Genomic DNA, 14,621 nt, shown 5'->3' on the forward strand with positions numbered 1-14,621 from the left:
ATGCCACAAAATGCAAAGCTGCTTGAGCACTTGCCATGATCGTCAAGGAAAATTCCCAACCTGACCACACATGACCTATTTACTATGACTGTAGTAAAAATTATAAGAAAATCACTTCCATCCATAGGTGAATGTGAACCATTAAAAAAATTTTACAATTAGGTAATAACTTCCCTTTCATATACATGAAAAAAATTAAATCAAACTCCTGAACATGCCTGGTTCCAAGCCATATCCCTATCCATGAAACTCTTTTTATATAATTTCATCTGATTAACACATCACAGGGTAGGAATATTAAAGGCATTCCATATTTGACTAAGAACACAGGATGAAAATATTTACAGATTTTTATTCAGTGAGAACTTTAAAAGGACATTTAATTTGTAATAATCACACAGAATACTTACAGAAATATGTCTAATCTGCTAAATAATGTTTCTATTATATAATCCAATCGCTTTCCAAACTCTTTTTAGAGTAACTCTCATGGCCAGTTTAGAAATTTTGTGAATAATTTGCCTTTAGTGGTGTCTCCATTTTGTGCATCAAAACCTTTATACACATCTCAATGACACTATAAACACATTTCAAATATTTAAAGTAAAATCCATCCTCAAAGAGTAAAGAAGGCCAGGCTTGGTGGCGCACACCTTTAATCCCAGCACTTGGGAGGCAGAGGCAAGTGGATCTCTGTGAGTTCGAGACCAACCTGGTCTACAAGAGCTAGTTGCAGGACAGTCTCCAAAGCCACAAAGAAACCCTGTCTCAAAAAAAAAAGGAGTGAAGAAGTGTTTACACTAATGACATTTAAACTATACTTAGTCACTTTTATTGGGAAATTCTAAAACAAGTTCTGAAGACGGAAAGCATAGGTTTGTTTTGTTCTGTTTAATATTTGTTTGTTTATTATGTATGCCTACACACCAAAGAGGGCATGAGATCTCATTATAGATGGTTGTGAGCCACCATGTCGTTGCTGGGAGTTGAACTCAGGACCTCTGGAAGAGCAGACAGTGTTCCTAACCACTAAGCCATCTCTCCAGCCCCTGGAAGCAGAGTTCTAAAAAGTGTATGGCATCTAAATCTGTATTTGGGTGAGAGGGTGTTGCTTATCAGTTTCACTGTTTGCCATGCCATTCTGATTTCCAATAACTAGCACTGTGCCGGGGCTACCACAAAATTTCACTATGATAACCACACATGAATCATATACTCTCTGTAATACAGAGCTACAGTTTCTTAAAAGGCTTAAGTGCATTCAAAAGAAGCAGAAAATTAACAATGAAGGAGTACTCACATCTGCAAGTTGAGTCACTCCACTTGCTGTTTTGGCCAGTGTGACAAGATCTTCTTGCATCTTATCCACCCATGACTTGATACTGTGGGATCAGAAGGAAGAAACTTCTATCAGATTTCTAGCATGTAACGCTAATGTGTTAATATTTTATATACATAACTTCATATAGTTATATTTCATTCTCCCTCCCAGTTCCCACTAAGAACACCTCCCCATTCCACCTTCAAACTGAAAACAATAATAAAACCAAACAACAAAAGCCTACTGAACCTTTATTACAGTGGAGTTTTGATTTTTAAAATGTATTTTTGTTGGAGTTATTTATATTCATTTGGCTCTTACACTGCATGTGCATATACCCTTCTGGATGCTGAAAGACCCCAAATCAAAATGAGAAAAATGACAGGGCAGCTTGGAAATCAAGAGGGGTAAACATTTGCTCACTCATGACAATTTCAAGAAAATCGTTACTAAGTACAGTATTCAAAAATACACATAAACTGTATTTTGTGATCATAAAATGAGTCTGCAAAATTATACCGTCAGTTTTTAACTACTAGAAATCACAGGTTTCAAATGTCTCAGTACACAAAGTCTAAGAGCAATTTATTTCCCCAGCAGCACTGAGGTTCTGAGTGGCTGGATAGTGCCAGGGTTTTCAAAGCAATGTTTTACTTGAAAATTGTTCCTTCAATATTTAAGCTCAAACTTTCAGATGCATTCTTGAATGCAGTCAGTTTCTTGAATCATGAACTATCACTATCACTATATTTTAGAAACATCTAAATCAGAGAACCACCCAGTGTTCATCACTCTGATCAATGCAGTTTAATTTTCACTTCATCCCTACGTGCCATCAGCGTGCTACAGGTCTCAAATGTGTAGTCTTTTTCTTCGGGCAAGCATAAGGAAACATGGACAGCCCAATATGAATGCGTAGGAGGTGATTTATGTTCGAATTTGAACTTATGAATTTGAATCAAGGAACGTGAAATATGTGTGTCTTCTCCTCCTTCAACGTGAATTTCAACAGTTCATCAAATCATCATCTTCACTTCAGAGACAGAATAAAGAAAATTAAACACCACATGAATCCAAGATTGAAATAATGTCTGGGTGAACACATAAAAGAATAGGGGTGAAAGAAGGAAAGAAAACAAAGTTGATCATAAAGATGATGAGGTAATGATTTACAGGAGCAACTAACTGCTTAGTAAATAAAAGACAACAAAACAATAATGTGTTAGCACAAATGAAATCAAGATAAGCATTTGGTCAGTAATTCTGTATGAATAGGAGAGGAAAAGGTAAATAACCATAAAAAACAACATAAAATAAAATTGAGGAAAACATCAAAATAAATGTTGTAAGTAATATCATCCTAATGTTATAATTTATACTATTTATAAATATGTATACTTATCTGAAAAACGGTATAAAGACTAACCCAATTGTGATTAGATAAACAATATTCTGCCTACTAATCAAATGTTATTAGATAAACAATAATATGCCCACTTTTATACTAGAAGATAAAACATACATAAGCGTATAGACAAAGACTACGATAGTACTTTCTAATTTAAATCAGACTTTGACTGCATACATAGTTAATGAGTAAGTCTTAGACTCTAGAGAGAATTAATCATCTTTCAAACATGATTCCTAATATTGACAAGCAGTAAGACCTGTTAGGAAGCTGGAAGTGACAGGGGAGAAAGGGAGAAAGAGAGAAATAGAATGTGAACACACGTATGCATGCATGAGAATATATTCCTGAACACTGATACACGCCACACTGATGTCATCTGCATGCCACCTTGCCACCTGAGTGCACTGTCACTAGTGATGCTCACAGAGGCAAGCCATTCATTTTGGGGCTGAGAAGGTATTCAGAACCCATCCATTCCTCTCTGCCCCAACTGACAATCTGTCAAGAATGCTGTAGAAGGGCAAGCCTCTTTTTTTGATAGATACTGTTCTTTAACTGGTACCTAGTTTTTCTTAAAATATTACAGAAGCTGGAAGAAATTCAGAAAATATAACATTTATATTAAATAAGCTACATCACATACCACTAAAATCAACTTCATATTTTCTATTTGTGACACCATTCAATAAGCTCTACAATCTGCTAAAAAGAATACTAAAAAGACAGAGACTCAACTGGAATTAAAACTAAGTCTAGGCAAAGGAGAAACAGAATAAGAATGTGGTGACTGGGAAATGTTTTGGTGTCTGGAGAGAGCAATTTAATGCCTAAATACTAAGGTATAGAGGCTGGAGGGAGAGCTATAGGGAGAAAGAAAGGCCCTGCACCCACTCCCACCCCCTTTGGTCTTACATAAGCTCTTTGACTGCCTCTAAGAACCTAGTTAATGTAAGAGCTAATTAACAAATGAACAGCATAAATGTTTTACTCATTTTTCATGCACATGGAGACTGGACAAGAAAGTAAAGTGCACTGACCAAAGACAAAGTGTGAGGAGTCAACGGGAAAAATGAATATCTGGACTTGAAAAACAAACCCCAGAAATGCTACCAAGAGACACAGGCTAGGTGAGGGCTAGTATGGAGTGAAGGATTAGGGTTCCTTTAGAGTTTGTTTATATTCAGGGTCACTGAAGCTCAAGTTACCCATCTGTGGTGATCAAGCCTATTTCTCAGGTTTAATACATAAAGAACACTCCTCCCAAAAGAATATATTTGACTTGCTACAGGTAGGAAAAAAAGGGGGGCAGGAAGCAAATGGCCCCTTCTTAAGTTCTGTTTCCTTCTGTGACATTTGCTAGAAATAACCATGCCAAATTCTCATCCTTGAAATAACATATCATCATTAACCCCTTCAAATATTCACAACAGTAGCTACTTAAGAAGTGGCATCTAAAAGGACAGGTAGAACCTGACAAGATTAAAGCAATTAACAGTGAAGGCACTGAGACATGGTGCTCTAGGTCAATTCAACAAGTTTGACTGGTTGGGGACCATGCTACCTTTAGATAATGAAGTGACAGGAATCGGGGGCAGAGATAATTAAGTCAGAAAAAAAAATGGTAAGACTAACTCTTAAGTAACATTAAGGATTTAGTTTGTCGTTCAAAATTGATGGGGATCTTACAATATGAGAATCTAGACAATAACAAGATCAAGTAAATACCAATGAATATGAAGAAATAAATTTCCTGACACCAAATAGATGGTGGTCAGGGCAGGAGATGAGAGGGGGGAAATGAGAGATAAGAAAAGACAAGGCTCTATTAGTCAATGGTAGTAAAGGAACGGTGGGCAAAAGGTGGGAAGCACACAGAAGCAATGAGCTCAATGTCATGCTGAAGTCTGCACGAGGCTACAGATGCTGTCAGACACAAGTGAATGGAGGCAGAACTGGAAGGCGATTTGGGATGTTTCTCAAGAGCAGACTGGGTGGGGGCATTTTGATAAAGAAAATGCAGACCAGGATAGAAGAAGGCCGTGAACAGTTTCAAGGCTTCTATGAGTTGGTTGCTATTGGTTTGTTTTTGTTTTGTTGCTGTGCTGGGAATTGATCCCAGGACCTTGCCCATGCTGGCCAAGCACTCTGTCACTGAGCTACACCCCAGACAATGCGTTTGCCTTCACTGAACAACAGGTATTGTCCATTGACCTGAGCATACATGAAGCGATTGAACGGAACAGGTTCAGCAGTGCTGTCAAAAGAAAACCCTGCATGGTGTATAAAGATGGGAGGCTACAGTGCCTAGCAAGGACATGAGGAAACCACTGGAGCACTCCCAAGGATCAGGTACAAGGAAAGAAGTAAACAGTAATTAAAACTGTGGGAACCAACCATAATGAGTGAGTAAAGGGATCTGAGTCGTGGCAAAAGAAGGGTGTCTAGGGATGAACTACAAGAACTCTAAGACCAGACAAAATGTCTTCCAGAGATGACAGATGTACCTATGTTCACAAAAAGTCCTTATCAGAGAGAACTCAGGTATCTTAGATCTGTAGACTCTACAAAGGGATAGAGGAGGCCTGGGGCAATCCTTTTTTTTTTTTTTTTTTTTTTTTAAACAAGATAGAGCTATTGGCATGTTTCTGTATGGAAGTCAAAAGGCAGTGGACAGGTCACAGATGCCAGAGAGATCACTTTCATGTACTGGCAATGACAGAGGTGGTATGTAATATGCTAAGGAGCACTCTACATTGGGCAAGACAACCTGGAAGACTTCTTCAGACCCTCTCCTACCCTTCTGCTATGGGCAAAGTGTCCAGATTCATGTTTACATCAGAAATCCATATGGTAAAGAACAGCAGGAAGGAACAGGCCCTGCAGACTGTTGTTATGGTTCAGTGTCCAAGCATTTCCTATTGTCCTGCAGTTGTCCTATAGCAAGACTGTTCAGAGAACATACAGCTGAACTTCAACTTTTGCATTTTAGTTTTTCAAGGTGTCCATGTTTAAAATGTTTATTTTTAATCAATTTGCATGTTGTTCTTTTATTAACTTGTGCTTTGTTTTGTTTTGGTTGTTGTTGCTGCTGCTATTGTATCTCAAGACAGGATTTCTCTGTTTAACTGCTCTGGCTGTTGTGGAACTCTCTTTGTACACCAATCAGACTGCTCTTAAACACAAAGAGATCCACTGACCTCTGTCTCCAAAGTGCTAGGATTAAAGGCATGTACCACCAAACCTAGCAATTTGTGTGTTTTAACAGGGTTGTTTTAGCTCCATCTTCTCTTTTTATGACAACAACAGTCACTTATTAAGTATTTACTAAATCTCAGGCATTTTGTGGTGCTGCATATGAATTCATTTAGATAATTGCTAACAATAGGATCGGAGGAAAAGTCATTCCATGAATGTGGGGCAGATACCAGCAGGCGTGAAAGGACAGCAAGAAAATGTGAACTGAAACTTCTAGCAATTCAAGAGCTCAGTCATAGTAAAGGGTAAAAGTGCCCCGAATACACATAGTTCATTTTGAATCACTATAAACAACATATACATACTGTCAAAGAACAATTAATTATTTGAGCTGGAAATACAGCTCAGTGATAGAATCTATTCAGATTGTGGATCTGCCTTAGTTACTAAAGTACTTGCCATACAAACATAGGAACTGAGTTCAGATCTCCAAGCATTTAACTGGGCTTGATGGCCCAGCCTTTAATCCCAAGAGTCAGGAGGCAGAGGCAGGCAGGTCTCTGTGAACTCAAGGCCAGCCTTGTCTACAGAGTGAGTTCCAGGACAGCCAGAGCTACATAGTGAGACCCTGTCTCAAAAACAGAAACAAAATAAAGCCAAATCCCCATCCCTTGCACTCACATAAAAACCTGGGTGCATTAGAGCGCACCTGTGACCCCAGTGATTACTAGTAAGGCAGACTGACTTCTGAGCTCACTGGCCAGCCAGGCTAGCCAAAGAAACCTGGTCTCCAAAAGTAACAAGGAAGCCATTGTGGAAGACGCTCAACAGAAAGCACCAGCCTCCACACATATGTGCACATACATATCACACACACACACACACACACACACACACACACACACACACCTGTAAATATATACAAAAATAAACAAATAGGAAATGGCTTAGTACAGTGTCATGGTTCTCATTTAACATTCATGAAGCCAACCATGATTCCACTCCCCCACACCCCAACACCAACACACACACACACACACACACACACACACACACACACACACACACACACGAGAGAGAGAGAGAGAGAGAGAGAGAGAGAGAGAGAGAGAGAGAGAAGCAGAGAGAGAGAAACAGAGAGAGAGACAGAGAGAGAGAGTTTACTTAACAGGGTGCTGAATTAAAAGGTATACTGTTTCTTTGAGAAAACACAGAGGACTTTGGCTGGCTTCATGCTTCAGGTGACAGCACAGGTGTCATTGTCACCTTGAGAATACCCAGAGACAGCATACACAGAACTAAAATGAACAAATGAGTAAGATGACTAAAACAAATCATTCAGAGCTCAGGAGGATGGTCCATATATGCACACAATGGGACTATTCCTCACCCCTTCACTACCTCATGGCCGACACTGCTCCAGGGACCTTTGAAACCTTCTGCCTATAGTTCCTATAACCCCATTCCTTGGTCTCTTCTTCTATATTACTGTTTTGTGATTCTTTTTCATTCTTCTGAGATTAAATAGAATCACTGATGAAAATCTGTCTTGTTTAGGATTTCAATCTCATGATTCAGCTACAACTTTTACTTTTATATTTCCTAAATCTGAGTTAGCATCATATGGTATTATTTATTTCTTCATCCTCAAAGTTCCTACTAAGGCCATGAATGTGGTATGGTAGCCACCAATGAATTTACTGAATAAGTAAGAAAATATACTAAAATGCAATGGCAACACTACATTTTGAAAGTCTTAAGTATTTGATGTCAGCATATCCTCTCCCCACAATCTGTAACAGAAAAAAAAAAAAAAAAAAGCTGTATGAGTTCATAAAAAGTAACCACTTTTTATAGAGATTTTTCAAAATATAACATTAACACCTTGGGGCAACTATTAAATTGCCTGAAGATCAAAAGTGCTTGATCTAAAATTCCAAATTAAAGTATTTATTGAGTGTCATAGTGAAAAATTAGATGTTGAATCCTTCTGGGTCACTAGAACTCATTTCACAGTTAAAAGCAAAGTTTCAAGTGCATCACCAATATGCCCGAAAAAATGAGGCAAATATTTTATTGAATAAGTAGAAGATTATTGATGCCTATTTCATTTTATGCCATACAAATGCCCAAAATTCAAAAAGAGAACATATAAAATGTTTATATTTTCATTGAGTTTGAAAGGGAAGGCCGCCAATAAGTTAATGTTCCTTTTAAGACTGAATTTGTGGGAGATACAGCATCCCTCAGATAATTCTGTTCTCAGAACAAAAGAAAAAAAAATGGTGATCCATTTCATTTTGTATGCGTTTGAGGAACGTCAAACTCTGAAAAGCAAAATTAAACCCCATTTAATCTAGTGTAAAGTGTAACAGCGGAGTAGGAAGTGTCAGTCTATCGATTTAAGTGTTTTAAAAGCCAAGCTGAAGAGAGAACGAGCTGGGTTGGACCGTGGAGTCATAGTGAGAGCTAAGAACTATTACAATAACTTGACCCCCAAATAACTGCCTTGCTTTCTGTGTTGACATGGGTAAGTCCTGTGAGGGAAAAAATAGATGAAGCGTCTAAAACTACTGCTATTTGTAGGGAGAAAATATGAAAACAGACACATCTCCTCTCCATTTACTCTGCTAGCAATTACCATGGAGACAAGAAGAGAATGTGGCACACGGCACAGAGAAAATGGAAGAGGGCATGCTACAGTGAGGAGCCATAGCAGGGGGATGAGCCTGAGTGACCCTCTACCACTCAGGCCCTTTCCTGAGGCAATGCTCTGCCAAGGCCACTACTTTTAAGCAATAATTTGTATGTAAACAAAGTGAATGAAAGACAGAGAGGAGCCTTAAGGATCTGGGGAATTATTAAAATGTCTAAATATCTTTTTTAAATGGCCATTTCGGCTGTGCTCATATATAAATAACATGTTCATAAATATAAGTAATAGATATTTCAAAAGTAAAATGTTCTACTTGCTATAAATATTTTACCAAATGCTAAACTATTTTTGTTGTATAATAAACCACCCACAGTGTCCCTATAATTGGGTAAAAATAGCATTAAGCAAGCTAAGGATCTAGATAAGCAAGGCATACAAACTTCCTAAACACGCATTTCTTAAACATGGTAACGGCTCACAGGTGTGTGCATGTCTGAGCCCCATCACATCACTTGACATCTACTTTGTATCATAGGATTGTCGTGAGACAGCTGAGATGCTCCAGGAGTGCTCGTTCATTCCTGAAATCCCTGGCAATCTAAGCATTTTAATAACTCCACTGCTATCTTAGAAAGAAGCTGTTTCAACTTGTGACATGCTTGGGAGTTCAACCCCATTGTTATCCAGCAGAATCCGGAGAAACTGGGGAAAAGATGTGATCACGATAATCAGAGTGGAAAGGTAAAAGGCTTGAGAGTGAAACAAAACCAGTTTCAATAAATAAACCTCATCCTTTGCTGCTCATGTATCTCTGCCTTCGTTTTCCATAGGCCTTTTCCTCAGTGTGTGAAGCCACTTTACAGCTAATCATAGTCTCAGTTTTCAACTGCATGCTATAAATTGGTTAGTTATCAGTTTCTGCCTAAACTGGTCAGATTTGTTTCCAGATTCCAAACAAACAATCAAAACTGCTTTGGGGTTGATCTTAATCTAGCATCACAATTAGCTAGGTGGGAGGAGGAGGGGGGTCCATTGGGGGCTTGCTCCCTGCAGCACTGAGCCCTTTGTCTTTTATCCTTCAGCATCACAGCCCTTACAAGCTCCAGTGCTATCCCTGCCTGCACAGCCTGATGCCAACTGGGGTGTCCCAAATGGCCACACAATCTGTTGCTGGTGTTTCTATGAACCAAATGAGCTGAATTTCTAACTGCTCATTACAAAATCTTCATTCATTTTATTAAAGACCTCTCCTTTCATTTTCCCTTTGCATTTTCCAACCACCATTAAAAATGAGTTCACAAAATTTAGTTTGGCCTCATTCAAGCATGAAAACATTATTTAATGTCATGACAAAAATTTCCTCATGTCCTTTTCTCTCAATGATTATAGAAACAATGCAACATTTCTAGTACTACAAAATCTTCAAATGCTTATTAATACTGGGACTCCAAGCTAAATGAAAACTCCTCTTCCCCACTCTGCAGGTGTGGTATCTGCAGCCAGCAGCTTAGAGGCTTCAGAAACAAGTCACTGTTGTCTCCTTCTGTATCATGTTTTCTGCTAGCTGGAAATCATTTTTCTCAGACTCAGTAAACAACCAACTGAACATGTACATTTCAGGAACTATTCTGAGTATACTCTATGCACAAAGTCTCCGATTATAATGCAAACCTGCTAAGATAGATTCTAAATCTAACCTCATAGATGAGGAAATGAATGTGATAACCTTCAGTTGCCTAAAGTAATTGAAGGAAGGAAAATAGTTTATTCTTAAAAAGCAATCCAATATAATTCTTACTCATTTAAAATTATGTGATCCCAATTTTGTATCCTAATCATCACACAACTCTCAACTCCCTTGCCATGTCTTCTGTTTTCTTCATCATCATAGCCATGAGTTCAAAGTCTGTTTCCTACACATAAAAGGCAAAATGGCATTTACAGAAGTCTTTATTTTTATGTGGAAACAGAAAAGTGTGTTTTCATTATTAGCACCAACAAAAACCTATTTATTCTTCCTTCACAACTGTGTAAATATGCATATGATTACTTACTCGTGACATTTTTTTCTCATGTTAAATTTGTAAGGATTCCTCTGAATTAACAATTTAAACAAGCACTATTTATGTTATTTGCCGACATAAAGTTTGCTTCTTTCATTGGCATAACACAAAATTGTTGGCCCATGGGGATAGACTCTCATATTATTCATAGCACACACACACACACACACACACACACACACACACACACACACACACACAATTGACATGGGGTAGTAGGTAACGTGTAAATCAGCCTTGACGTATGTCTTTATATACAATACTCTAGAAGCAACAGTAGGAGTTTTGATATGAATGGAAAAACATCACTGCTCCATCCAGCCTTCATTATTTTCATGATACAAGTTCACATACACAAACAAATGCACGAACATAAAAGCCAGGGCTATATCCTGGAGCATTTGTTATAAATACAACCCACAGGATAATTTATATGACAGCTGTTCCAGGGCAGAGTTTACTTAACCATCAAAAGCTGTCAAAGCAAATACACTAACTTGCAAATAAGAAAGACAATAACTCAGTTCTTGAAGATCAAAAACAAAGAATACTGCAAGTTTAGTTCATCTCCAATATTTGTATTCTTTGATCATGGAGTACAGTGTTCTAGAGGACTAGGAAAAAAACCTTCAAACACAAAGTGGTAAATAAATGCCCAGCAATTTATTGCTTTCTACCTCTTTGTCTCCCAGAATGTGGTTCTCTGTCACTCTCTGCCTGAGTAACTCATGGACTGCCCTTCTCCTGTCCTCTGCAGCACCGCACAGGGGCCATTAGACTCCATTCATGGAGCAGAACACAGTCAGCCTCCTCCCTGAGCTGTCCCATATAAACAGTACCTAGAACTTGGTTTTTATATCAAATTATATTTCTCCATTAACACTATAACATTTTCAAAAAGAGAATTTTTCCAAATTAATTATTTTTTAAGCTCAAGTAAACAAAGATTCAGAACTAACACTGGTTACTATGACAGGAAATAGGATGTACGTATTTAGAGATATAATGTACAGCATATGGATCAAGTTGAAAGCTTTTATCATTAAAGAGTTTGTGATACAGATTACAGTAGTTCTGGTCATGCACAAAACCTAATTTTGAGAAACAGATACCTATCTAACTATAGGAACCAGGCTGCTATATGTACCTTACAGGATCGTGTAAATTGAAAATTCGTAATAAGTTCTATTTTAAAAATCAGTTTTTGAAGCCGGGCATTGGTGGCGCACGCCTTTAATCCCAGCACTCGGGAGGCAGAGGAAGGCGGACCTCTGTGAGTTCGAGGCCAGTCTGGTCTCTAGAGCGAGTGCCAGGATAGGCTCCAAAGCTACACAGAGACACAGAGAAACCCTGTCTCAAAAAACCAAAATGAAAAAAAATCAGTTTTTGCTGATTAAATGACAAAAAAGGCGAAAAGTTTTAATACAGATAAAGAATACCTGTTAAAAGTGATTCTTTGCTGAAAGATCCCTGTAATAAATAGTAAGGATAGGAAAATAATTTTAATGACTCTAATTTTAATGACTCTAATTTATTAACTTTTCAAATTATATAAACTTTGAAAATGCTTAAATGGCAATATTTCATAATGATAACCTTTTATACATTAAAAAGTAGGTCAAAATCTAAGCCTTTCAATGTATATATGGGAGAAACAGCATTTTATATAACTGTATATAAATGGATTTCCTATGTCACATTCTTGGTTAATTTAAAATATGCTGTAAGGCACAATTCATGTATGTACAGTTGCTGAGCAGGCCTTGTCAATCCAAACTAAAATATTTAAGTTAAGCCTTCAATATTAGATAATTCTCTCACAATACAGGAGAAAATCCATCCGTCCTGCCAGGCATAGTTTCCTCGTCAGAAGAAAATGACAAGATTTACTAAAACCCTGGGCTTTTCATTGTGTCACTGATTACATCTTTCACATTTGAAATATTTACTTGATAATTAGGGGCAAAGGACTTTACTCCTGGGCCACTTTGAATTTCTAAAAGACAGGACACAGTGCACAAGCCCCTGTGGGACTGGTTTGAAGTCCTGGCTCTGAGACCCACAGAGCTCATCTTAATAAAATATGAAAGAATCATGGAACAAGTCAGTCCCTGAATTAGGCACCAACACTTCAAGTGAATAGTGGCAGTCTCGTCATTTCTTTCTCATTATTAGTCATTCTGTGACTGTTCGGGATGTTCCATTCTGAGTGTATTCCAAAGTGGATTTCAACAAGCCCTTTTTAAAGAGACCATCAAGCCTTGTCATATGAAAGCCTAGGGATTTCCAAAGCTACATCTGTGAATCACACATGACTCAGCAGCCTCCCACATCCTAACAGTCCTTACACCCTCTTTCCACCTAGTCCTCTACTGTAGAGAGAGGCTGAATGTCCTCCTCAGCCTTCTGCAAAACACAAAGTCACCTGAGGACAGAACTGGCAGAGAGTGTGCTAGACAACCGGAAGTATCACCAGAGCAGAACAGGAACAGATCCTCTCCCCCCCCCCCGAGCTGCTGCAACCTAGAGAACTCCTTTCTCCTAACCATGGTCTCTGACCAAAGTTCCTCATGACTCTCATGTCTCTTGATCACATCAGGGCAATGGTAGCTTCAGAGCCATGTACTCAACAGTCTAACACATTGAATGTGGTTCTTTGAAGTTCCTTCTCCAATCAAAGTCAACAATAAGCATTATTTTGCTATTGTTGTCATTTTCTACTCTAGTTGCTACTTAGTGTAGCCCTCTCTTATATACCATACATGAACATTACCACATTAGTTCTCTTGAGGCATTCATTTACTTGCTAATGTTTTATTTTAGGAAAAAAGCTCTGAAAACAATCTGCTGGTGCAAAAGAAATGGCGGCATATATTATCTTAAGAATCTGTTGTATATGTGCGTGTAATTGCACAGAGATATCAACATTTTATTGTTACATCATATTGGAATTTTCAAGCAAAATTATGAAAACCCACAAAAATAATCAAAAGTGTGTTCACACATCCAATTGCTAATACCCATTGTCCTAGTTTCATTTAAACTACCCTGACAAAAAGTAACTGAAGGGGGAAATGGCTTTGTCTCAGATTTACAGTTTCAGGTAGCAATCATCAGTGTGTAGACATCAATGCAGAAACTCAGACAGCTAGTTATGTATACTACAGTCACAGCCAAGAACAGAGAGAACTTAATGCATTCATGCTCCCTTGCTTGCTTATCTGTGTTGAGTTGGATTTCTGTATAAAATTCAGTAGCCACTGCCTAGGGCATGGTGCTGCTCACAGTGGGCTGGGTCTTCCTACATCAGTTACCTTAAGATAATCACACACACACACACACACACACACACACACACGCATGCCCATGTGCCAATCCCATAGAGACAGTCAGCCCCTCCTTGAGAATCTTCCCAGGGGATTCTACATGACAAATAAAGCTAGCCTTGATACCCACTCAAAAGCACACATGATACCTTACATATCTCATAATTTATGTAGCTGCTGTTACAAGTTTTGTCTTTTTCCTTCAATAAAGGAGAATAAAGTGAATAAATTTGAGCTGCATAAAGGGCAAAGTAAGACTTTACATTCTCTGCCTGTTATTGAAAAAACTATCAGCAGCTAACAACAAAGGCTTTTATGATGCACTACCGGAAATGCCATGTAAGTGTCTGCCTGGGTCTAGTCAGGTGTCACTATATCCCTGTGGGGTCCATCCCAGGGCTGCCCTTGGGCTTTGGAGTAGCCTGGGGATGACACTTTTGCCAGAGTCTTCACAAAAGGAGTCCAAGGACCAATAGCTAGTATCAGGAATGAAACGTGTAGTTCCTAAACAATAATGAGTTGCCAGCTCAGAGAGGCATGGAGTGAGATCACTATGGAGGCCAAGATGAAGGCAAGGATGTAGCCACCACTGAAAATGGAGCAAACAAATTCAAACTTGTGATAAAACACTAGGCCAAACTCAACATGG

At 38.4% G+C, this 14,621-nt stretch overlaps 1 protein-coding gene across 3 annotated transcripts in view; it reads right to left on the reverse strand.

Moving 5' to 3' along the window:
* Positions 1 to 14,621, reverse strand: part of Cacna2d1 (calcium voltage-gated channel auxiliary subunit alpha2delta 1) — a 423,872-nt gene that overhangs the window by 348,670 nt on the left and 60,581 nt on the right. For all 3 annotated transcript variants that reach the window (XR_003480718.2, XM_027393485.2, XM_027393486.2), the window contains exon 2: positions 1,301 to 1,382. Coding sequence is in view for 2 of the 3 variants with exons in the window: in XM_027393485.2 (XP_027249286.1) it covers positions 1,301 to 1,382 (82 nt within the window). In the remaining variant the exon portion in view is untranslated. The remainder of the gene's footprint in view (positions 1 to 1,300; positions 1,383 to 14,621) is intronic.

Source organism: Cricetulus griseus (assembly GCF_003668045.3).
Source record: "Cricetulus griseus strain 17A/GY chromosome 1 unlocalized genomic scaffold, alternate assembly CriGri-PICRH-1.0 chr1_0, whole genome shotgun sequence".
NCBI classification, from domain to species: domain Eukaryota; kingdom Metazoa; phylum Chordata; class Mammalia; order Rodentia; family Cricetidae; genus Cricetulus; species Cricetulus griseus.